The sequence below is a fragment of the Narcine bancroftii genome, chromosome 8, assembly GCF_036971445.1.
Source record: "Narcine bancroftii isolate sNarBan1 chromosome 8, sNarBan1.hap1, whole genome shotgun sequence".
Classification (NCBI taxonomy): domain Eukaryota; kingdom Metazoa; phylum Chordata; class Chondrichthyes; order Torpediniformes; family Narcinidae; genus Narcine; species Narcine bancroftii.
The window spans coordinates 83,212,491-83,238,642 of NC_091476.1; the positions used below are offsets into that span (position 1 = coordinate 83,212,491).

A 26,152-nucleotide genomic window follows, 5' to 3' on the forward strand; every position below is an offset into this window, starting at 1 on the left:
GCTCTCATTTCCAAAAAAGGGTTATATATCAGGTTTGTATCGTATTTTGTTGGAAAGTGAAAGTAAAATAGATGGGGATAAATATAAAATGAAATGGGAAAAAGATTTAAGTTTAACAATAACTGAAGAAGATTGGTCTGAAATCTGCCGTAATAGTGTTCGAAAATTGATTAATGCTAGATTGGCGATGATTAATTATAGTTTTATACATCAATTATATTTAACACCCGAAAAATTTAAAAAGTTTGGTTTTAGTAAGTCAGATCTTTGTTTTCGTTGTGATCAGGTTTCTGGTACTTTTTTTACATGCTGTTTGGTTGTGTGATGGGTTACAACAATTTTGGAAAGGTATTCAATCTGTATTTAATAATCTATATAATCTTCATATTGTATTAGACCCTGATATATTTTTATTAGGGAATATGCAACCGTTGATTGATTTAGAATTAGATAATTACCAGATCTCTTTTATTTACTTAGCGCTGGCAATGGCCAAGAAATGTATAGCGATTACTTGGAAGAATAGAAATGTATTGTCTTTAGATAGGTGGTATTCAGAGATGAAGTTTTGTTTGGTTATGGAAAGAATATCTTTTTCTATACAAGATAAGATGTCTTTTTATGAGTTAAAGTGGACCCCATGCATTGATTATATACAATTTAAATAAGTTTGAATTAATCATTTTTTTTCTTTAAAAAAAACTTTTTTTTATTATATATTTTTTCTATATATATATATATGTTTTCTTTTTTTCTTTCTTTTTTTTAGTTTTTTTATTATTAGTTGTTTTTTTTTCGTTTAAGTTCTTTTTGTTTTTGTCTTTTCATATATATTCTTATATAATAAAAAAATTTTGGATTAATAATTAATACTTAACTAATTTTTTTTGTTTTTTATATATATATCGATCTTTTTTTTAAAGATATATATTTTTTATTTTTTTTAATTATACTAATAGTATTAATTCTTCACTCTTTATTGTGGGGGTGGGGAGGGGGTTTAGGGGTTAAAAATAGGTTTTTTTTTAGTCTTAGTTTTTAGTTTTTAGGGGGAAATGCTGAGATTGGTATTGTATTAACTATGTTACTTTGTACTTGTATTACTTTATTTTGTATTTTTTCTGTACGTGAATTACTTACTTTCTTCATATTTTAAAATTAATAAATAAAGTTTCGGAAAAAAAATCATACATTTAATTTTTTAATTAAATTTCAGGGTATGTAAGATATAATATAACATCATCTGCAAAAAAGTATGTTCTTTATCTTCTTTCTTAAAACCCTTAATCTCATTGTCTTTTCTTATCCACTTTATAAAATTTATTGGAATTCCAAAAACAAATAGTCCCATTCTAATCTATCAAACACTTTTTTCTGCAACTAAAGCCAAAGCTACTCATGGCATTTTTCTTTTTTTTGCTACATTTAATAAACAAAAACTTAACAATACTATCAGCTGATCTATTTTTAATAAAACCAGTTTGGTCCATATTTATCAATTTAGGTAAACATTTATCTAATCTGTTAGCTAGTAATATAGACAAAATTTTATAGTCTGTATTTAATAATGATATTGGCCTATATGAAGATAGAATAACTTATTAATGCAGTTTTAAACGACTCTGGTAAATCTCAGGAATTGTTCATTTGATCCAACATTCCCATAAATAAAGGGATCAGTAACTCTTTAAATTCTTTATAAAACTCTGGAGAGAAACCTTCCTCTCCTGCTGCCTTATTATTTGGTAAAGGCATCAACATATCATATATTTCTGTATCAGTAAAAGAGTTTAATAATTCCAACTTTTCTTCAATATTTAATTCCAGCAACATAACTTGTGATAAATATTCATTAATTTTATTTCCACCTTTCAAAGATTCCGATTGATATAATATTTTATAAAACTTAATAAAAACATAATTAATTTCCTCCATTTATAAGTAAGTTGACCAGATTCCTGTTTTGTAGCTGTTATTGTTCTTGATAATTGCTCTGTCTTCAATTGCTATACTAAAACTTTTTGGGCTTGATCCCCCAACTCATCATATTTTTGTCGTGTTCGCCTTGTATCTCTCTCCTCTTTATATGTTTGTATTTCATTAATTTTTTTTAAATTCCAATTTTCTTCATTTCTCATGATTTGCTTGATTATGTAATTCTTTTTCCAAATTTATTATTTCTTTTTCCAGTTGGTTAACTTTACACATATACTCTTTTTTTTTAAATCTTAGCTGTATAACATTATTTGCCCTCTTAAATAAGCTTTCATAGAGTTCCAAACCACAAATTTATTGGTTACAGAGTGCTTATTAGTGTCTAAAAAAATTTTATCTGCTGTCTCATAAATTCACAAAAGTCTTACCTTTTTAACAATGCAGTATTAAACCTCCATCTATAACCTATATTTTGCTCTTCTTCCAATGCAATTGACATAACTAAAGGTGAATGGTTAGATAATATTCTTGCGTGGTATTTAATATTTTGAATTCTTGCTTGCAGTTGTGAAGAGATTTAAAACATATCTATACGTGAATATGTCATGTCTAAAAGAATAAAATGAATAATCCCTAGTACTAGGGTATGTCTTCCTCCAACTATCAATAAGTTTAATTTCAATCATAAAATTTATCACAGTTTTAACTAATGTATTTTTAAGCATAATTCCACCTGATCTATCCAACTTTAAGTCAAGGGGAAAATTAAAATCTCCTCCCATGATTATTTTCCCCTTTGCTTTGGCTAATTGCATAAAAATAACTTGTATAAATTTTTTATCATCTAATTCAGTGCATATATATTCACTAATGTCCAATATTCTGAATAAATTTGACAATTTATCATCACAAAACCTCCCACTTAATCAATAGTTGTATCCAATATTTTAATTGGTAAACTTATTTATTAATATCACTACCCCTCTGGCTTTAGAATTAAATGCCATTCCTACCCAATCCCTCTTTAATTTTGCATGTTCTATTTCAGTCAAATTAGTTTCTTGTAAAAAAGCTACATCTACTTTAGTTTTTTTCTTATAACTTTATAACCTTTCTCTTTTTATCGGATTCTGAATCTGTTAATATTAATATGATCGAGATCAATTTCCCTGCCAGTATTACACCGTATGTCCATTCAGTGTCCCATTCCTCCACCTCGCTCACCCATAATACTACTTACATAACGTACTACATTCTTAAACAATCCAGGCTTTGAACAAAAAAAATGACAGTAAAAGGAAGTAAGAAGAAGAAAATAAAGAAAAACCCCAGAGGCGTGTCATGTTAAATCCCCTGATGCCAAAAATATCACATTCGTGCCTGTGATTCCACAATGTTTAGCATCATACTCCCCACTAACTCACTCTATAGGCCATACCATCCTTACTATAGACTCCAACAAGTCTGATAATCTTATCAAAATATAGTAGATCAAGTAAATAATAGGTCAAACCTTCCTCACCCTTTAAACTCTCTGGAAACACAATGTAATTTCAGTTTACAGTAAAATTCTTTCAGTTATGTAATTCAAATATCACCAACCACCTGTTATTCTTTGTCAGGCAATGAATTGGCAGATACCTTTGCTTCATTATCATTGGGCTCTGTAAAAAATCTATTCCTCCCACCCAAGACAAATATTTTCAGGACCGCAGGGTATCTCAAAACAAAGACATCGCCTTTTTTTCCATAGCACATCCTTAACCGAATTAAACTCTTCTCTTTTTTAACAAATTAAAACTTGTGTCTGAATAAAAGAAAATCTTATTTCCATTATTAATTAAAGGTAATTGTCTTTCTTTCACTTGCTTTGCTGCCAGCTCCAATATCTTCTCTCTTACTTCATATCGAAGGAATCTGACAAGTATTGGACGGGACCTTTGTTCTGGCTGAGGTTTAGGTCTCAGTACCCTGTGGACTCGTTCAATCTCCAAATCACCTTGAAATTCGGCCTGACCCAAAGATTCCGGTATCCATTGTTACAATTTTTTTTCATATCTGACCTTCATCAAGTCCAACAACCTTGATATTATTTTTATAAACTAAAATTTTCCAAAATGTCTAATTTTTGCATTAACTGATCATTCTTGGCAGCAGCTTCTGCTTGTACCTTCTTCATTTGGTCTTTAATATTCTGATTTTCAAATTAATTTCCTTTAATTTTTTTCATCCATTATTTTAAATCTTGTGTCAACTTGTTGCATTAATCTTTCAATCTTATCACCATTCTTCGTTATTTCATCAGTTAACACCACCATGGATTGACAAGGAGTCTAAAAATTGTTTAATTTCCTCAGAAGATAAAGAAACTTCTGCATCTTACTCTGCATTTCTTCTTGATTGTAGCTCATTCTTTCTCTTTGCTTTTATAGGTCCTCCTCTTGATCGCTGGAGCTGTGGGTGTTTTGTAGCTTTTTTAAAAGTTTCTTCTTTTTTTATGTATTCTGCGCATACGTGACTCCTCACGCATGCTCAGGGTAATTTCTTCAATCAATGTCAGCGGTCATTGTCGGAGGAGACCTTGTGCTGTAGTGTTCAAGATCTCCCCAGCTTCTGGCCTCTCTCCTTTGGATGTTACCTTGCAGACAGGCTCCAGGATCCTTTCTCAAGGTTGGCCTCTCTTCTTTTTCCTGTTCCTTTTCTTGCTCCATTTCTTGTATTGCAGAAAAGCCTTTATCTTTCTTCCGTGACATGTTGATCTCTTCTGTATGACTTTAGACAGTTCTTTCTGTAACTTTTACAGTCTTTTTTTGTCACTTTTTCTCAACTCTTTTGAGGAGACCAGGGATTACCAGTCTCACATGGCATGCCCCACCTTCCTTCTTGATTGAGTAGTTTATTTTCTAGTTAGTTTAATACAGTTAGCATCTTGCATCGCATCTGTTCCACCTTTTGAACTTGATCTTCTACTACCTTTTCAATTCGTATCTCTGCTACCTCTATTTTTTGACTGGCGTTGGTGAGCTCTAACTTGATATCATTTAGTTGCTGTTTTATATCTTTTTGATACTCCCTTATTTCTTCCATAATTTTTATTAGATTTGCTACTTCGCCTAATCAAGGCCCAATGTCAGGTTTGTTATAACACACCTGTGTAGGAGAGTTGTTCATTGTATCCCCCTCGTCTACAGGCTCAGCAGTGACGCTTTTTTTCTCCATTTCTTTTCCTCATTCTTGCCTTCTTTATCAGTTCATATATTTTTGGGGAATCTTGTGTTTGTCAAATTAATGAGGCATAATAATTGTTTTTCTGGAAGAGCTGTTCTTTTAGGCTGCCACTCTGTTCTAATCCTTCAGTATCCAAATAGATTTTTATGACTTCACATTTGAACAAAATGCCTAAGGATAACGTAAACATTATGAGATCAGTTTTTATTCATGTTTAATGTGATAAAAGCCTACCTCCCTTCAGAAAAGGAATATTGGTCAAGAAATTAGATAGATTGAAGGTTCTTCATTCTGGTGCGGTGACCCCAGATGCTCATCCAGGCGCTCTCTCTTTTGTTGACAGAGAAAGGACAAATTGAAAGAGCACATGCAGCGAATGCACAATCCTGAACGAGAGGCGAAGAACGCTGGCCGCATCCACAAGTCGAAACCTTTCAAACCTAAGATCCCTTCCACAGACTATGAGAGTTTCATGTTCAAGTGTCGTGCCTGCATGATGGGCTTCCGAAGGCGTGGGATGCTGGTCAGTACTGGAACCATTTAAACACCAGACCAATGATTATGACATAGTACCTGCTTTCACCTGTTGTACAGCACAATCTGGACTTGGGTTCTTTGGGGAACATGCTGAAGTGTGAAAGCCCTGCACTTTCATTGACATGACAGCTACATTTCTAAGACATCCAACAACAGAAACTGGCCAGATACTTTTTTCACATAATTGTTGGCAATTTATTGGTTGTTTCAGCAAAACTTGAAATACTGATCCATGGATGTAAGAAATATAGAGGGTTATGGGTGCGATGAAGGGAAAATTTAGATTGTTGTAGAGTAGGTTTACATAGGTTAGCACAACATCATGGGTTGAAGGGTCTTTACTGTGCTGTAATGTTCTATGTTCTAACCAGTAATTGCTTAAAATAGCTTCTGTTAACACTGATGAACATTCAAAATCACATTTAAAGCCCTCCAGTCCAGTGAGTTTGTTGTATGTCAGATCGGTAAAGGGAGTAGGATGAGAGCATTGCTTTCTGAAATCATTCAGAAACTGGCACAGCTTGTTGAAGTGGAGGTTGCCTGGGGCTGATCGTTTTAGCCATGGGTTTGATGCTGTGCCACACATAAGCAAGGAACATTGAGAATAAGAGCAGACTTCTGAGATATTGGATAATTGGACAAATTCTATTTTTGTTGTAGATGTGATGGAGAAAGAGGGATGGGAGAAGTAGCATTGCTAATCAGGGAAAATGTCACCTAATTGCTCAGACAAGACAGGTAGCTGGGTGTGTCCATTGAAGTTATATGTGTGGAGCAATGTGAGGGATAACCACATGAATGGGATTGTAATGCAGTATAGACCATCCACTATTCAGCAGGAAGTGGATGAGAAAATTCTTGTTAACAGCAATGGTAACAGGCCTTCCAGCCCTCAAGCACGTGCCACTCAAATACACCAATTAACCAATACATTTTGGATGGTGGGGTGAAACCAGAACACCCAGAGGAAACCTACATAGACATGAAGAAAACATACAAACTCCTGACAGACAGCTCCAGGTTCAAACTCAGGTTACTGGCAATGTAACAGTGTTGCACTAACCACCAATCTAACCGTGCCACTCTGAATTTGCACAGTGATGCCAAGTTATGACATGTGATTTTAACTTCCCACACATTAACTGGAATCCCATACAGTAAAAGGAATGCATGAGTAAGAATTTGTCAAATGTTTTCAGGAAAGTTTCCTCTATCAATATACACAGGTCTCAATGAAAGAGAATACAATATTGGATCTCCTTTTAGGGAACGAGACAGAGCAGGTGACTGAAGTGTGTATGAGGTAACACCTAATACTGTGATTGTAGAACTGTAGTAGGCTACAGCACAGAAACAGACCCTTACCCCCTTCTAGTCTTTACCAAACTATTATTCTCTCTTGCCCCACTGACCTGAAAGTGGACTAAAGCCCTCCTTACCCCTCCCATCCATGTACCTGTCCAAATTTTTCTTAAATATCAAAATTGAGCCCAAATTGTGGAGCAATCCATGCTGCAAGCCTACACAGGCAAGACCCCACAACTCTTCCTTCAGTATATAGATAACTACATCGGAAGTTTGTCAATTTCCACCCCGATCTCAAACTCATCTGGTCCATCTCCGATAACGCTTTCCCCTTCCTGAATCTCTCTGTCTCCATCTCGGGAGACAAGCTTTCTACCAACATCTATTACAAACCCACTAGCTCCCACAACTACCTGGACTACACTTCCTCACATCCTGTTCCCTGCAAGGATTCCATCCCATTCTCTCAATTTCTCTGTCTCCGTCCCATCTGTTCCCAAGCTGAGGCCTTCCAGTACAGATCTTTTGAAATGTCTGTGCCTTCTTCCACAAAGGTGGCTTCTCCTCTACCACTAATGACTCCAGCATCTCCTTTATTTCCCACTCATCTGCCCTGGTCCCCTCTGCCTCCAGATACAACAAACATAGAATCCCCTTATCCTCACCTACCTCCACACCAGCCTCCACATCCAACACATCATCCTATGGAATTTCTGGCACTTGCAACAGGATTCCACTACCAGACACATCTTCCTTCCATCGGGACTGCTTCCTCTGTAACTCTCTTGTGCACTCATCCCACCAATTGCCACCCTCCTCCAATCCCCCCCTCCCCCCTCCCATGCAGCACCTTCCCCTGTGGCTGTACCTCCTCCCTCACCACATTCTGGGGCCCCAAACAGGCCTTTCAAGTGAAGCAACACTTCATTAGAGTATCCACAGAACTGACTTACTGCATCTGGTGCTCCCTTTGTGGCCTTCTCTATATCACAAGATAAAGGAACAGAAGCAGGCCACTAGGTCTATCAATTCTGTTCTATGACTCTACACTAAGTTGAACTATGCTCACACCTAGTTCCAATTTCCAGCCATTTTTCCATTTCGGTTGATACCCCCACTAATGAGATACTTATCCATTTCCTGTTTAAATTCTCCAAGTGATCTGGCCTCCACTGCTTTGTGCGGCAGTGAGTTCCACAGATTCACTACCCTTCCTCCTCTCTGTTTTAATTGGATAATTTATAATTTTAAGAATATGACCCCTTGTCCTCGATTCAGCAATCAAAGGAAACATCCGCATTCATTCTGTCAAAACCTTTTAATATTCGAGAAGCTTCTATGAGATTCCCTCCTCGTTCTCCTATACTCCGATTACATCCCAAGAGCTGCCAAACGCTCCTCATACATTAGCCCTTGCATTCCAGGGATCACCCTAGTAAATCTCCTCTGCACCCTCTCCAACAGCATCACATCCTTTCTAAGATAGGGGGCCCAAAACTACACAGTTCTCCAAATGAGGTCTCACCAATGCCCCATAGAGCCTCATCAACACCTCTCTACTCTTGTACACTATTCCTCTTGAAATGAATGCCAGCATAGCATTTGCTTTCTTCACTACCAATCCCACTTGGGCATTAACTTTTAGGTTTCACTGCACGAGGACTCCCAGATCCCTTTTCACTTCTGAGGATTGAATTTTCTCCCTATCCAAATAGTACTCTGCCTGTTTTATTTCCACTGCCAAAATGGAGAACTGAACATTTCTCAACGTTGTATCTCATCTGCCATAATTTTGTCCAGTCTCCTAATCTGTTTGTATCCCTCTGCAATTTTACGGTTTCTTCCTGCTCCGCCACCTATCTTGGTGTCATCTGCAAATTTGGCCACAAAACCATTCATTCCATAGTCCAAATTGTTAATATAAATTGTAAACAACAGTGGCCACAAGATCGACCCATGCGAAATACTGCATGTTACAGGCAGCCATCCTGAATGGGATTCCCTAATTTCAACCCTTTGCTTTCTGCCTATCAGCCACTTTTCTATCCAGTCTAATATCGTCCCTGTAATTCCATGGGCCCTCATCTTATTTAGCAGCCTAACATGCGACACCTTATCGAAAGCCTTTTGAAAATCCAAATATATTACATCCATACCCTCCCCTTTTTCTATCCTACCTGAGATTTCTTCAAAAAACTGTAATAGGTTGGTCAGGCGGGATCTACCCATGCTGACTAGAACCAATCCTGTCATGCATTTCCAGTTATTTCATAACTTCATCCTTAAGGATTGACGCTAATATCTTCCCAACCACTGTCGTCAGACTTGAAGGTCTATAGTTTCCTTTATTCTGTTTCTTGTACAGTGGAACCACATTTGCAACCTTTCAATCCCCTGGAACCACACCTGAGACTATTGATTTCTAGAAGATTGTCACTAATGGATCCACAATCTATAAAGCCATCTCTTTCAAAAGCCGCAGGTGTGCCTAGTCTGGTCCAGGAGATTTATCAATCTTTAATCCATTCAGTTTGCCTCGCACAATTTCTCTAGTAATCTTAACTGTATCCAACTCTACTCCCTGAAGCCTCTGTCTGTCAGGGATATTACAAATGTCTTCCACAGTAAATACTGATGTAAAATATTGATTTAATTCTTCTGCCATATGTTTATAACCCATTACAGGTACACAATCCTTTATCCGGATGTCTAAAATCCAGAAAGCTCCAAAATCCGGCAAGTGGGGAGAGACTGGCAGCGCAAGTTGGGTGGGTGAGGGGGAGAGACCAGTAGCGCGAGTCAGGCGGCCGAGGGTGAGAGACCATCAGAGTGAGTTGGGTGGATGAGGGGGGGAGATCGGCAGCATAAGTCGGGCGGGCAAGAGACCGGCAGCGCGAGTCAGGTGGTCGAGAGGCGAGAGACCGGCAGTGTGAGTCCGGTGGGCGAGGGGGGGAGACCGGCAGCGCGAGTCAGGCGAGTGAGAAACTGGCTGCGAGAGTTGGGCAGGCAAGGGGGGAAGACTGGCAGCACGAGTCAGGTGGGCGAGAGACCGGCAGCGCGAGTCGGGTGGGCGTGGGCGGGAGACCGGCAATGTGAGTCAGGAGGGTGAGAGGGAGACCAGCAGCCCGAGTCGGAAGGGTGAGAGACCAGTGGCGCAAGTCTGGTGGACGAGGTGGGGGGAGACCGGCAGCACAAGTTGGGCGGGCGAGGGTGGGAGACCGGCAGCACAAGTTGGGCGGGCGAAGGAGGAGACTAGCAGCACGAGTCGGGTGGGCGTGGGCGGGAGACCGGCAATGTGAGTCAGGAGGGTGAGAGGGAGACCAGCAGCCAGAGTCGGAAGGGTGAGAGACCAGCGGCGCAAGTCTGGTGGACGAGGTGGGGGGAGACCGGCAGCGTGAGTCGGGCAGGGGGAGACCGGCAGCACAAGTTGGGCGGGCGAGGGTGGGAGACCGGCAGCACAAGTTGGGCGGGCGAAGGAGGAGACTAGCAGCACGAGTCGGGTGGGCGAGGAGGAGGGACTGGCAGCGTGAGTCGGGTGGGCGGGGGGGGAGACCGGCAGCGTGAGTCAGGCGGGGTGGGGGGGGTTGGAGATGGCAGCGTTACTGGAAGGGGGTGGATACGGCAGCATAATTTGGGTGGGCTTAAATATGGCTTTCTGAAATCTGGAAAAATTCGGAACTCACTGTCCCCCAAGATTTCCAGATTAAGGATTGTGTACCTGTATAATTTCCTCAGCATCATTTTCTATCGGTCCTATGTCAACGTGTCTCTCTTTTAATCTTTATATATTAAAAAAAAACTCTTTTAGTATCTTTTTTATATTTGCCAATTTCCTTTCATAATTCATTTTTTCTTTCCTTATGACTTTCTTCATTCCTTTCTGCAAGTTTTTAAAGGATTCCAGTCCTCTGATTTTCCACTAGTTTTAGCTTCCTTCTATGCCCTCCCCTTTGCTTTTATCTTAGCCCTCACCTCTTTTGTTAGCCACATTGGTACCACTTTCTTTGACTAATTTCCTTTTTTTTGGAATATATCTATCCTCATGCCTTTTATTATTTGCCAAAATATCTTCCAATCCTGCTCCGTTCCATCGACGTTTGCTTTTCCAGTCAACTTGAACCAGTTCCTTTCTCATACCACCATAATTTCCTTTATTCCACTGAAAAATTGATACATCCAATAACATTTTTACCTTTTGAATGTGAAATTGAATTCAACCATGTTATGGTCACTGCTTCCGAGAGATTCTATGACCTTTAACTCCCTAATGACCTCAGGTTCATTGCACATGACCCAATCAAGAACTACTGAACCCCTGGTGGGCTTCTCAACAAGCTGTTCAAAAAATCCATCTCTTTGGTTTTCTACAAACTCACTCTCCTGTGATCCAGTAACTTCCCAATCACTGCCATGTTAAAATCTCCCATAATTATTTTGATATTATCTTCGTAACATGTATTTCTATCTGTATTTCATAGTCCACTTCTGGACTGCCGTTTGGGGGGCCTGTATATAACTGCTAATATGATCTGTTTATACTTGACATTTCTTAATTCAACTCATACTGATTCTACCACTTTAGACCCTATGTCCCTTCTTTCTATTGATTTAATGTCATTACTTACCATCCCTCCTCCTCTACCCTCCTGTCTATCTTTCCTATAGACTGTGTATCCTTGGATATTGAGCTCCCAATTGCATGACTCATTGAGCCATGTTTAAATAATGGCCACGATGTCATATCTTTTTAGTTGAATCTGAGCAACCAGATCATCTACTTGTTTCTAATGCTATATGCATTTAAGTAAAGTGCCTGTAAGCCTGTTACCGATGTCATTTGTGCTGTATTTCTGTTGAACATCTCTTTCTCCTGACTGATCACCTGCCTTTCCTTTATGTTATTATTGACCACCTCTTTACTATTAATTTCTTCCTCTGTTGTAACTCCCTGACTCGCTGCTATCTTATTCTCTTTGCTCTCATTTTGATTTCCCTCCCCCTGCAAAGTTAGTTTAAACCCTTCCCAATGGCTCTAGCAAACGCTCCTGCCAGGATATTGGTCCTCTTCTAGTTCAGGTGTAGCTGTCTTTTTTATAGAGATCTGACCTTCCCCAGAAGTGATCCCAATGATTTAGGAATCTGAAGCCATGCCTCTACACCAACTCTTTAGCCATACATTCATCTGCCATAACTTCCTATTTGTACCGTGTCTTTTAACTTTCTACCTAATTCCCTATATTCCCTCTTCAGGACCTCATCTCTACCTCTATCTATGTCATTGGACCCAGATGGACCACAACATCCGACTGCTCTCCATCCCCTTCCAGAATGCTGCTGAGATGATTTGAGACATCCCTGGCCCTGGCATCTGGGAGGCAACATACCATCCGGGAGTCTCTATGCTTTCCAGCAAACTTCCTGTCTGCCCACCTAACCAACGAATCCACTATTAGTAATGCTCTCCTCTTCTCAACCCTTCCCTTCTGAGCCGAGGAGTCAATCTCTGTGCCAGAGACTTGACCACCTTGACTCGTCCCTAGTAGATCGCCCCACCAGCAGTATCCAAAACAGCATACCTATTGTCAGTGGGAATGTCCACAAGGGTACTTTGCATTTCTGGTCCCTTCCCCTGATAATCATCCATGTATATCTGAGAGACTGGGCGCAGATTAGGATATTGCATATCTGAGCACCTTCGTTCTGTCCACATCAGTGACAGAGACCTCCCAGTAGCCAGATATTTCAGTTCTATGTCACACTCCTGAAGAAACTCCTGACTCCTATGTCACACAGCCTGAAGAAAACTGAGGTCCTCCATCAGCCAGCTCCCCACCATGACTACCAGCCCCCCCACATCTCCATCGGGCACACAAAACTCAAAACGGTCAACCAGTTTACCTATCTCAGCTGCACCATTTCATCAGATGCAAGGATCGACAATGAGATAGACAACAGACTCGCCAAGGCAAATAGCGCCTTTGGAAGACTACACAAAAGAGTCTGGAAAAACAACCAACTGAAAAACCTCACAAAGATAAGCGTATACAGAGCCGTTGTCATACCCACACTCCTGTTCGGCTCCGAATCATGGGTCCTCTACCGGCACCACCTACGGCTCCTAGAACGCTTCCACCAGCGTTGTCTCCGCTCCATCCTCAACATCCATTGGAGCGCTTACACCCCTAACGTCGAAGTACTCGAGATGGCAGAGGTCGACAGCATCGAGTCCACGCTGCTGAAGATCCAGCTGCGCTGGATGGGTCACGTCTCCAGAATGGAGGACCATCGCCTTCCCAAGATCGTGTTATATGGCGAGCTCTCCACTGGCCACCGTGACAGAAGTGCACCAAAGAAAAGGTACAAGGACTGCCTAAAGAAATCTCTTGGTGCCTGCCACATTGACCACCGCCAGTGGGCTGATAACGCCTCAAACCGTGCATCTTGGCGCCTCACAGTTTGGCGGGCAGCAACCTCCTTTGAAGAAGACCGCAGAACCCACCTCACTGACAAAAGGCAAAGGAGGAAAAACCCAACACCCAACCCCAACCAACCAATTTTCCCCTGCAACCGCTGCAATCGTGTCTGCCTGTCCCGCATCGGACTTGTCAGCCACAAACGAGCCTGCAGCTGACATGGACTTTTTACCCCCTCCATAAATCTTCGTCCGCGAAGCCAAGCCAAAGAAAAAAAATGTCACACTCCCATACTTGCATGTCTGTCCATGGCCTTATTTACGACCCCACCAAGACCACCCACAAATTGGAAGATCAACACCTGATTTTCTGTCTGGGCTCTCTCCAGCCAGATGGCATGAACATCAACCTGCTCTCCTTTTCCTTCCCCCCTTCCCTTCTCCCTTTCAAGTTCTCCTCCCTTCCTTCCCTCTCTAATCATCTAGCCATCCCTCCTCCTTGATCACTGCTGTCCCCTCCATCGCTCCTCCACTTATTACCTCCTGCCTTTGCGTCCAAGCCTCACCCCCATCTCTTTTGTTTAGGCGCCTGCTGATAGTTTCCATCCCTTGAAGAAGGGCTGTAGCCCGAAATGTCGGTTATTTATTTTTATCTTTGTTATATAAATGACACTGCTTGACCTGCTGAGTTTCTTCAGATTTGTGTTTATACTCATTCTTGGACACACCTGACAAATTTTTCCCCATTTGAACTAAGGAGATGCCAATCAACATGCATAAAGCTGAAGTCTCCAAAATCTCCTACTCAGCTGCTCCTCAGAGTCCTATTGCGGGCACTCCCAATAGAGTGATTTCTCCCTTCCTGGTTTCTTACTTCTACGCACACTGACTCAGTAGTTAATCCCTCCACAATGTCTTCTCTTTCGGCAGCCGTGATTAACAATATCACTCTTTCCCACCCCCACCCCCACCACTTTTTACTTCCCTTCCTATCCCTTTTTTAAAAAACCATCAAAACCAGCACCCAATCCTGCCCTTGCAACAACTAAGTCTCTCCATAGCATAACGATTCTAAGTGCTGATCCAGCTTCTCCATTCATCGCCCCTATTGTTAACATCTCACATGATAAATGTAGTGGTTAGCACAACGCTGCTCGAACGCCAGCGACTTGGGTTCGAATCTGGCACTGCTGTAAGGAGTTTGTATGTTCTCCCATGTCTGTGTGGGTTTCAAAATTTACATTTTATAAATTTTAATTCATTTTGGCCCATCAGCCTGTGTCACCCAATTACCCCCATTAACCCACAACTCCTGGTACCTTTTTCGAATGGTGGGAGGAAACCAGAGCCCCCAGGGAAAACCCATGCAGAAATGGGAGAACGTACAAACTCCTTACAGATAGTGCAGGATTCGAGCCCCGGTCCCAATCGCAGACGCTGTAACAGCATTGTGCTAACCATTATGCTCCAGTTTCCTCCCACAGTTCTAAATGTGTTGGGTTGTAGGTGAAATGGGTGTAATTGGGCAGCATGAGCTCAAGGGCCAAAAGAGCCTGTTACTGAACTGAATGTCCAAATTTAAAATTTACTCACATTTCAACCCATCCAACTGACTGCATTTATGTTCCATCCACTGCAGTCCTTCTTTAGTCTCACTACACATAGTTATATACCTTTACACCAGTTGCTCCATTATCTGATTTAACATTGGTTTCTATCCCCCCCCCCCTAGCTAGTTTAAACCCTCCCCAAAAGCTCCAGCAAAGCTGCATCAAGGTTATTGATCCTTCTCCATTTCAAGTGCAATCCATCCCTTTTGAACAGGTCATACCTTCCCCAGGAGATCTCAGTGATCCATAAATCTAAACCCCTTCCCCTTCCCCACAAATCTAAACCCCTTCCCCCTCACCAACTGCACATCTTCCATCTTTTTGTTTTTTTTCCCTCACTGGCATGTGGCACAGACAACAATTCAGAAATTACAACTTCAGCTTCCTTCTTAACTCCCAATATTTTTTTATGTTATTTTGTTTTTTGATTTTCAAAGACATATGAATTCAGACAACAATACACTTTCTCCCAATGCCCCAATATAACCAAGAATAAATTTAGGTAATTCATACAAGTACAAGAACAAAATCACAAAACCCAGTGAGGTCAATGACCCTTGCAAAAATAGTAAAGGAAATAAACTGAAACAAAAGCCCAGTCTGTGCCACATCCGACTTCTTTGATCTCAATCATTTCCCTGCTGGGACAGATTACTTCACTTCCTTTATTCCGAAGGGGTGAAATTATACCTGTGTACTTACTTAACTCCTGATATTCACACTTCAGGACCTCATCCCCATTCCCATCTACATCATTCCTACTAACATGTACCATGATAGCTGGCTGCTCACCCTACCTCTCAAGAGGAACTGATTTACAACCCTGTCTACTCCAGGAACCTGGTTGAGGGATGAGCAGAAACTGGGTGCTTAATGTTCTGCAGTGTTAATGTTTACAGTAGTGGAGGGAAGAGAGGTTGGAGAGTTGCACATGAATTGGGGAGAACATCACAGCAGTGCTGGCAGCAGGGGGAATGTCCAGTGAGACTATGTTGGTGGATATTAGAAATCAAAGGGGGTGATCACTTTGTTAGGATTGTTCTACAGCACACTGCCAGCATCAGCAGGAATTAGAGGAGGACGGACATTACAGATAGGTCGAGGAACTACAGGAATGTGATAGCGGTGATTTTAATTTCCCAAATATTGAATGTGTCCGGGCATGTGAATTTTCCACATTTCTGCAGATTTCTGCATTTTTTAAATCCATTTTATACATTATTCAATGATTTCCACATTCAGGAGCTCAAATCAGGGCCCATTGGTCTTCTCACTTCTATCTTCGAGCAGAAGTGCAGTGGGAACCTCAGGCTCTGGGCAGCAGTGGGAACCTCTGGCTCCCGGGCAGCAGTGGGAACCTCTGGCTCCAGGGCAGCAGTGGGAACCTCTGGCTCCGGGCAGCAGTGGGAACCTCAGGCTCCCAGGCTGCAGCGGGAACCTCAGGCTCCAGGGCAGAAGTGGGACCCTCTGGCTCTGGGCAGCAGTGGGAACCTCTGGCTCCGGGCAGCAGTGGGAACCTCTGGCTCCCGGGCAGCAATGGGAACCTCTGGCTCCCGGGCAGCAGTGGTAACCTCTGGCTCCCGGCAGGACCGTGGCCTCGTTGGGGAGGTGTTGGTGATCGGTGATGGCCAGCAGTTTTTTGCAAATGAAGAAGAGGGTGGAGAAAACAGCTAAGTGAGCATTGTAGCCGGGAACAAGGTGGAATAAAGCAGCGAACACACCATGAAGGTAACAAAAGAGCATGGTGAAGGAAAAGAATAAATTGACAAATCACTGTAAGTATAAACATTTTCAGTCAATAAAAATAATATAAATGTTATTAGTATACAGTGTCATATTCACATTATCTTGTAATGTCCGTTTTTACTTTGAAGTGCAATAAAAGAGGCTTGAAATTAATTTTGTGCTTAAATTTTCAAAAATTGTCCAAATGGTGGGTGCAGCCCCCATGAGGAGCGCCACACCCCCTTGATCCCTGCTTATGCCTCGCCCAAGTTCTTGGTTCTTTTCTTTTTTTTTGACCTCATTCATATGTCTGGGTGTCTGAGTGCAAAGGAATTGTATGGGTTTCAATTTGTTTCTGCCCAGCAAAGTTTTCTGAAAATGTTATTTCTGGAGAAGTGGCTATGTTGGGCCTCATGTTTGGAAATGAGACTGGGCAAGTACAGTTATTGTGTCAGTTGGGGAGCACTTTGACAACTGTGCCCATTATTCTGTTCATTTCAATGTAGTCATGGAAAAAGACTGGACTGGTCCACAGATTAAGGAAAGGTCAATTTCAATGGTTTCTGGTGGGAACTCTTAAAGGTTGATTGGGAGAGGCTGCTGGCAGGTCAAGGGACATGAGCAAAAGGAGGGGGCTTTTAAAACTGAGATCAGCAGACTTCAGGGCCAACATGTTCCTGCTAAGAGTGAAATGCAAGACTGGCAGGATTAGGAAACCTGATTGAAGTGGGATGTGAAGGGTCTCATCAAGAAATTGAAGGCAGCAGATGTCAACCTCAGGCAACTAACATTGTGTTCTCTTGAGGAATGAAAAGAATGAAGAAGTACACAAGAAGAAAATTAGGAGGGCAAAAAGGGAACATGGGATATACATCACAGATAAGTGAAGGAAAAATAATGAGATTCTACGTTTATTAAGACTGAGGTCTCCTGAAGAATCAGTATGATTATGACGTGGATACAACAAACAGGATTCTCCTTGTCCTACCTTTTCACCAGTCTTCGCATACAACACATTGTCCTCCATAATTTTTGCCAACTACAACACAATCCCATAACTAGATATGTCTTCCCTTCTCTGCCTTGTGTCAGGACCACTCCCTCTGCACTCATTCGTGCAGTCATCCATCCCTGGTACCTTCCCCTGTGACGGCAGGAAGTGTAACATTCGTGCCCACATCTTGTCCCTCACCACAATTCGGGCCACCAAACAAGCCTTTCAAGAGAAGCAACACTACACTTGTGTATCCATAGGAGTGATCCCTTTGTGGCCTTCTCTACATTTGAGAAACAAAGCACAGACTAGGAGATCGCTTTGCTGAACACCTTCGCTCTGTCTGCATCAGTGACAGGGGCCTCCCAATGACCAACCATTTCAGTTCTGCATCGCACTCCAATACTCACATATCTGTCCATGACCTCATGTTCTACCTCACTGAGTCCAGTGGTAAATTGGAGGAACAATGCTTGATTATCTGTCTGGGCACTCTCCAACTGGATGGCATTAATATCGACTTTTCCAATTTCGCTATCCTACTCCCATTCTCCCTCCCTTCCTTTTCCCCTTGTCTTCTTCCCCTTAGCTCTCCAACCCTTCCCTCTCTATTCACCCAGCCATCCCTCCTCTCCTTGTTTGCTGCTATGCCCTCCCTCCCTTATCAACCTATTACCTCCTTCCTTTAAGACTGTGCTCCTCCTTCCCTCACCATTTTGTTCGAACACCTGCCAACATTTTTCCATAACTTAATGAAAGGCTCAAGCCTGAAACATTGGTTATGTGTCCTTATCTTTGCTTGAGTTGCTCCAGCATTGTGTTTTTATTTCAATCATGGAGTCTACAGACTTTCGTGTTTTACTTCTTCCTATTGTGGATACATTCAAGGTCTTCATGAAAACTTTTCATCTGAACTTACCTTGTAGAAGGATATAAAAGCCAGTGAGGGAACAGTGATATCTTGGAGCAAGCCAACATTATGAAAGAGGAGGTGTTGGAGGTCTTGAAACACTGAAAGGCCAATAAATCCCAAGGCCTGACCAGATGTATCATTATGAATGTAAATGGGAAGCAAGGCAAGATATTGCAGGGGCCCTACAGAGATCTTTTGTATCTTTGTTTGCCACAGGTAAGGTAAAGGAAGACGGGAAATTGTTTATGTGCCTTTATTTAAGAAGGGCAACAGGGAGAAGCCAGGGAACTGCAGGATGCTGAGCCTCAACTCAGTGGCAGGAAAGTTATTGGAAAGGATTCTGAGAGAGAGGATGTGTTTGGATTTTTTGAGGCAAGGACTAATTTGGGATTGTTAATGCTGCTTTGTGTGTAGGAAATTGTGACTGACAAAGTTAACTGCATTTTAGAAGAGGTGACCAAGAGGATTAATGGGGACAGCATGGTAGACATTGTTTACATAGACTTTAGCAAGGCTGTCAGCAAGGTCCCACATGATAGGCTAGTCCAGAAATTTAGAACAGGGATTCAAGATATGATATCTAATTGGATACAAAACTAGCATAGAGGTTGGAACAGAGGATTGTTCTTCAGATTGGAGATCTGTGACTCGGAAAATGGTGTTGGGTCCACTACTATTTGCCATCATTAAATCAATTGAAAATCTAGGTGATATGGTTAATGCGTTTGCAGATGACTCAAAAATTGGTGGTAGAGTGGAAAGTGAAGAAAATTATCTCATGTTACAACAGAATACGGATCAATTTCAGAAGTCGGTTATGGACTTGTAAGTAAGTACTGCTCTGTAAATTGCATACTCTTGAAGGTCCTTGCCTGCTTTTGGGACTGTGTACCTGCAATAGGTTTTTTTTTCCTTTGTCAAATTCTTGATGTTCCTTGACATAGAATGCTACAGCACAGAAACAGGCCATTCAGCCCTTCTAGTCTGTGCCAACCATTATTTCGCTAGTCCCATTGACCAGGTCCCATTCCATAACCTTCCAGGCCTCTCCCATCCATGTATCTATCCAATTTATTCCTAAATCTCAAGATCGAGCCCGCATTCGCCACACCAGACTCTCCCACCACTTTCTGAGTGAAGAACTTCCCCCTAATGTTCTCCCTAAACCTTCAGCTTTTCTTCTTAAATCTATCTCATATTTATCTCCCCCAATCTAAATGGAAAAAGCCGACTCACGTCCACTCTGTCTATATCTCTCATAATCTTGTAAACCTCTATTAAGTATCCCCTCATTCTTCTTTGCTCCAAGGAATAAAATCCTAACCTGTCCTAACCTTGAAGACTCAGCAACATCCTAATAAATCTTCTCTGCACTCTTTCAATCTTATTGATATCCTTCCTGTAGTCAGGTGTCCAGAACTGCTCACAATATTCCATATTTAGCCTCTCCAGTGTCTTAAACAACATCCCAACTCCTGGACTCAATACTTTGATTTTATAAAGGCTAAGATGCCAAAAGCTTTCTTTACAAACCCTGTCCACCTGCGACGTCATTTTCAGGGAACGATCTATCTGTATTCCCAGATCTCTCTGCTTCTCCATACTCCTCAGTGCCCGACCATTTACCGTGTATGTCCTTCCTTGGTTTGCCCTCCAAAATGCATCACCTCACACTTGTCTGCATTAAATTCCATCTGCCATTTTTTGGCCCGTTCTCCCAGTTGGTCCAGATCCCTCTGCAAGCTTTGAAAATTTTCCTCACTGTCCACAACATCTCCTATCTTTGTGTCATCAGCAAACTTGCTGATCTAATTCACCACATTGTCATCCAGAACAGTGATATAGACAACAAACAACAATGGTCCCATGACAGATCCCTGAGGCACAGGCCTTCCGTCTGAGAAGCAACCATCCATTACCATTCTTTGTTTTCTCCCATACAGCCAATATTGAACTAGTTCATAACTTCTCCATGGATACCTAGTGTCATAACCTTCTGAACTAACCTCCCATGTGGGACCTTGTCAAAGGCTTTACTAAAGACCATGTAGACAACATCCACAGTCTTTCCTTCATCTACCTTCTTGGTAACCTCCTCAGAAAACTTTACAAGGTTCGTTAAACATGATCTACTGTGCACAAAGCCATGCTGACTATCCTTAATCAGCCCATGACTGTCCAAGTACCTATATATCCTATCTCTCAGAACTCCTTCCGATAAGTTACCCACTACTGATGTCAGGTTCATAGGCCTATAATTACCTGGTTTACTTTTGGAGCCTTTTTTAACCAATGGGAAAATATGAGCTACCCTCAAATCCTCTGGCACCTCGCCCGTGGCTAAGGACATTATGAATATATCAACCAGGGCCCCTGTAATTTCTACACTAGTCTCCCTGAAGGACGAGACACCTAGGCTTCCCTTTATTTGCCTTTCACCTTTGAGGGGACATATTGGCCCTGAATTCCTGCTATTTCACATGCAAAAAGCTCCTAAGTCAGGTGTAAATTTACCTGCCAGTCGCTGCTCCCAGACAACAGTCTTATGATATTTATTTATGTCCATCTTCTCCTAGTTCAGGGCCTTAATTTCTGCACCAAGGATCAAGGGTAGTGCTGATCATTTCTCGCAGGACAATCTCATGATCGCTCAAAAAGCTCTCCTGAAGGCACTTCCAGAATTTTGCTTCCTTTAGGCTTTTTGAAGATAATCCAGATTGATAGTGAGGAGAATGAAATCCCCTGCTGTCACCTGACTGCTTTAAACCTCTCTGTAATTTGCCTACATATCTGTACCTCTAGCTCCTGTGCACTGATGATGTTCTTGAAGGCTCATTTGACGAGCTTGCTATAGCATCCTTGTCCATTACTGCATTGCTGGTCACCTTCTGCAACATTGCAATACACCCTCCTCTTTACTTTCTTCCCTAAAGCAACTGTAAAAAGACAGGTCAGATAACATCTGTGTGTAGAAATGATCAGTCAACATTTTGCGCTGGCATCCTTTATTCAGACAAACATTAAAAAGGTAAAATTACACTTGTAGGGGGAAAAAGAGGCTGAGATGATGGGACAGAAGTTGTGAGAGGTACAGAGATAGGTAGTAGAAGGAGAGGCCTTCAGGAAGGAGGAAGAGAGGGAAAAGAAGAGAGAGCAAATAAGAGTACAGGAGTAAGTTAAGAAGCGTTGAAAACAGTGAAATCAGATGGGGGTGGAGGGGGAGGGGGAGTTGGAGCAGGGATTACCTAAAGCTAGAAAATTCAGTGTTCATGCAGTTAGGTTTAAGGATGTTCAGGACGAACATGATACGTTGTTCCTTAAATTTACTATTGGCCTCATACTGACATTGGATAATGAATGGAGCCAAGGGCAGATATATCACTGTAGGAATGGTGGAGTTTGTGTTTGCCTACAGGGAGCTCAAATTTAGCCCCACACACAAAGCGTAGGCATTCTGTGAAATAGTCACCCAATCTGCATTTGGTCTCACTGATATAGAGGAGTCTACACCAGGTCCATCAAATGCAGGAGATCAGGTCAAACAATGTGCATTTAAAGCTCAGCCTCATCTGGAAGGCGTATTTGCGACCCTGATGGGGGAGGGGGGGAGGGGAAATGTTGGGACAAGTTTTGGACATCCTGCAGTTAGAGCGACAATTGTCTAAGGTGGTGAAAATGTGAGTGGGGAGGGAAGAGCAGACCAGAGAGTCTTGGAGAGACTGATTTCTGGAAAAATGAAATGAGGCTGGAGAGGGGAAGATGTAGCTGGTTGTAGTATTGTGCTGAAGTTAACGGACGTGTTTGATGAGATGGAAATTGTGGTTCAGACAAACTCTGTCCTTGTTCTGCCTGGGGGTAGGTGGGGTAAGGGCAGGTATGGAGGAGATAAGGGTGCAGTAAGATAGAATCCATGTTTATTTGAGAAAGAGGGCATTTTGGATGTCCTGGAATGGAAGGCCTCATCCTGCGAAGATGCAGAAAAAGCAACGGAATTGTCAGAAAGGGATGATGTCCTCACAAGGGACAGGATGGGAAGAAGTGAAATCCAGAGAATTGTGAGAGTCAATGGATAGTTGTCCCCTGAGATGGAGACTGAGACGTCAAGACGTCAAGGAGAGATGTCCAGGTAAATTTAAAGGCCGGGTGGAAGCAAGCAAAGAATTGCTTGAGGAACTCAGTAGGTTAGAGGGCATCCATGGGTACAAATGATTAGTCAATGTTCTGAATTGCTACCCTTCACCAAGACTAAGATAAAACGGTGAAGTTATGGATACAGGGGGAACATTTGAAATTCTGCCTTTCTGGACCAATGTTAGTTAATGAGAATGGGTAAATGATATTAAGACTCATAGAAAGATGAGGCTCAGAACATGCCTCATGTAATTTTTCATACATATTTCTTGCTGGGCCATGAAGGTTCAAAAGAGGAGAGAAGGGTGAAAGAAGAGTGTGATCTAGTCATAGTGATCACTGGGTGCTCTCAGTGCCAGATAAAGAGACAGCAAAATATGCCTGGTACCAGAAATGTAAAAGAAATACAAAACTAGAAAGCAAATCAGGCAACACCTCTGGAGATACAGATTTTCTGAAGCTATATCATCCAAGATTCAAGATTCTTTTACTGTCATAATATACCACAGAACATGAAATATTACTTGAAGTTGCTTTCTGCCTGCCATAAGGCAGACAAAATCATCATTATCCAACACTTTATATTCCTTGATGTTGCCTCTACCATGCCATTTGTTGAACTGCAATCTTTACAAAAGATCGTATGAAGAGGCGATCAAAGAAGGTGAGACTAAAGATGTAAATGGAGCATCATTGTCTTCAATGATCAATGATTTGGAAAGATTGCTGCAAATCCTCATTGAGGGATCAGCAGTGGAGAGGGTTAAGAGTTTCAAGTTCTCCTTGAACTTGTCAAAAGAGGGTGTCAACATCTCTGAGGATCTGTCCTGGGGCCTACATGTCGATCCAATCACAAAGGAGGCTCACCAGTGGCTAGACTTTGTGAGGAGTTTGCGATGTCCTCAAAGACTCTTGCAAATTTCTACAGGTGTACTGTGAAGAGCGTTCTGACTGGCTCCATCACCGTCTGGTGTGGAGATGCCAATGCACAGGACAAGAAAAAAATGGCAAATTTGTGAACTTGGCCAGTGCCATCACAGGAATCAGTCTCCATTCCATTGAGGACATATACACTAGGTAGTGTCTTAAGAAAGCAGTATCACCACCCATGCCATGGCCTCTTCACACTGCTACCATCAGGAAAGAGGTACAGGAGCTTGAAGATGAACATAGCGGCTTCTATGCCCGCTTTAAGAAGGAGAACCAAATAGTGATTACTAGAATCCTTGCAAAAGCTGAGGACCCTGTGATATCTGTCTTTGAGGGCGACGTCAGAACATCATTCAAGAGGGTGAAACCTCACAAGGCATTATGCCTTGATGGCGTACCTGTCAGGGTACTGAAAATCTGCTCATGGACATTTTCAACCTCTCATTGCTGCAGTCAAAAGGGCATCGTCCCAGTAACCAAGAAGAATAGAGCTAGCTGCCTCAGTGACTAACTCAGTGACTAACTAGCACTAACTTCTACTGCGATGAAATGCTTTGAGAGGCTGGTCGTGGTCAGAATTAACACATACCTAAGCAAAGATCTGGACTCACTGCAATTTACCTATCGTCGCAGTCGCTGCACACCAGATACAATATCGCTGGCTCTCCACTCAGCTCTGGATCACCTCAAAAACAGCAACTCATGCATACGGCTGCCCTTCATTGGCTACAGCTCGGCCTTCAATACCGTTATTCCCTCAGTACTGGTCAGGAAGCTACAAACTCTAGGCCTCTGTACACCCCACTGCAACTGGAAAACCACAGTCAGTACAAATTGGAAACAACCTCCATTCCTCAGGCACACACCAAGGATGCGTGCTTAACCCACTGGTCTACTCATCATACACCCATGATCCAGGCACAATTCCAGTGCTATCTACAAATTTGCCAATGATACCACAGTTGTCGAATCACAAATGCCAATGAGGAAACGTACAGGAGGGAGATAGATCAGTTCGTCGAGTGGTGTCATTGCCAACAACTTTGCGCTCAATGTTAGCAAAACCAAGGAGATGATTGTGGACTTCAGGAGGAAGTCAATCCAGTCCTCAGTAGAGGAGAGGGACAAGAACTTCAAATTCTTGGGTGTCAGCATCGCTGAGGATCTGTCCTGGAGCCTCCAGGTCGATGCAGTCATGAAAAAGGCTTGCCTATATTTGTGACATGCTTGAGGAGATTTGGTGCCACCAAAGACTCTCGAAAACTTCTACAGGAGGAGAGGATTCTGGCTGATTGCATCACTGTTTGGTATTGAGGTGCCAACTTTCCTGACAAGAAAAATTATTGTTGTAAAATGGTTACAATATGTATGTTTGCACTATGATGTTGCACCAAAACACCAAATTTTATGACTTGTTCATGACTATAAATTCTGATTTTGAACACCCAGTGGCACAAGGACAGCTTCTTCCCCTTTGCCATCAGATTAAATGACAAAATGGACCTCGTTGCCAGTACTTCTCCCAGAAGCTCATTCCACACAGCCACCACTCTCTGAGTGAAGTTCCCCCTCATGTTACTTATAAACTTTTGCCCCTTAACTCTTAACTCATGACCTCTTATTTCAATCTCTCCTACCCTCAAAGGAAAAAGCATATCCACATCAACTCCATCTATCCCCCTCATAAATAACTCTATAAAATCCCCTCTCAACTTTCTACACTCCAAGGAATAAAGACCTAATCTCCTCAATCTTTCTTTGTAATCTAGATTCTGAAACCCAGGTAACATTTTCGTAAATCTTCTCTGCTCTCTCTCTACCTTCCTATATTCGGTGACCAGAACTGCACATAGTATTCCAAATTTGCCCTCACCTCCCAACTCCTGTATTCTATGCTTTGGTTTATAAAGGCCAGCATACTAAAAGCCTTCTTCACCACTCTAGCCACATGCAATTCTACCTTCAGGGAATGATGAACCGTTATTCCTAGATCTTTCTGCTCCACTGCATTCCTCAGTGCCCTCCCATTTACTACCTCTGTCCTTTGATTATTCCTTCTAAAATGAAGCACCTCAGCATTAAACTCCATCTGCCATCTTTCAGCCCACTCTTCTAAGCAGTTCAAATCCTCCTGCAATCTTTGAAAACCTTCTTCATTATGCACACTTCCACTTATTTTAGTATCATCTGCATATTTTCTAATCTAGTTTACTAGATTACATCATCCAAATCATTAATGTATATGTCAAACAGCAAGTGACCCTATACAGATCCCTGAGCCACACTGCTTGTTACTGGCCTCCAGCCTGACAGACTGGTATCCACTACAACGCTCTGGCATCTCCCTTCTAGCCACTGTTGAATCCATTTGACTATCTCAAAGTCAATACCTAGCGCACGAACCTTCCTAACTAACCTTCCATGCGGAACCT

The 26,152-nt window shown here is 41.9% G+C and overlaps 1 protein-coding gene across 10 annotated transcripts in view; it reads left to right on the forward strand.

Annotated features, from left to right (window-relative positions):
* The window catches only part of prdm10 (PR domain containing 10), a 385,295-nt gene that overhangs the window by 296,146 nt on the left and 62,997 nt on the right, over positions 1-26,152 (forward strand). For all 10 annotated transcript variants that reach the window (XM_069894370.1, XM_069894369.1, XM_069894366.1 and 7 more), the window contains one exon: positions 5,507-5,686. In XM_069894370.1, the coding sequence (XP_069750471.1) occupies positions 5,507-5,686 (180 nt within the window). The remainder of the gene's footprint in view (positions 1-5,506; positions 5,687-26,152) is intronic.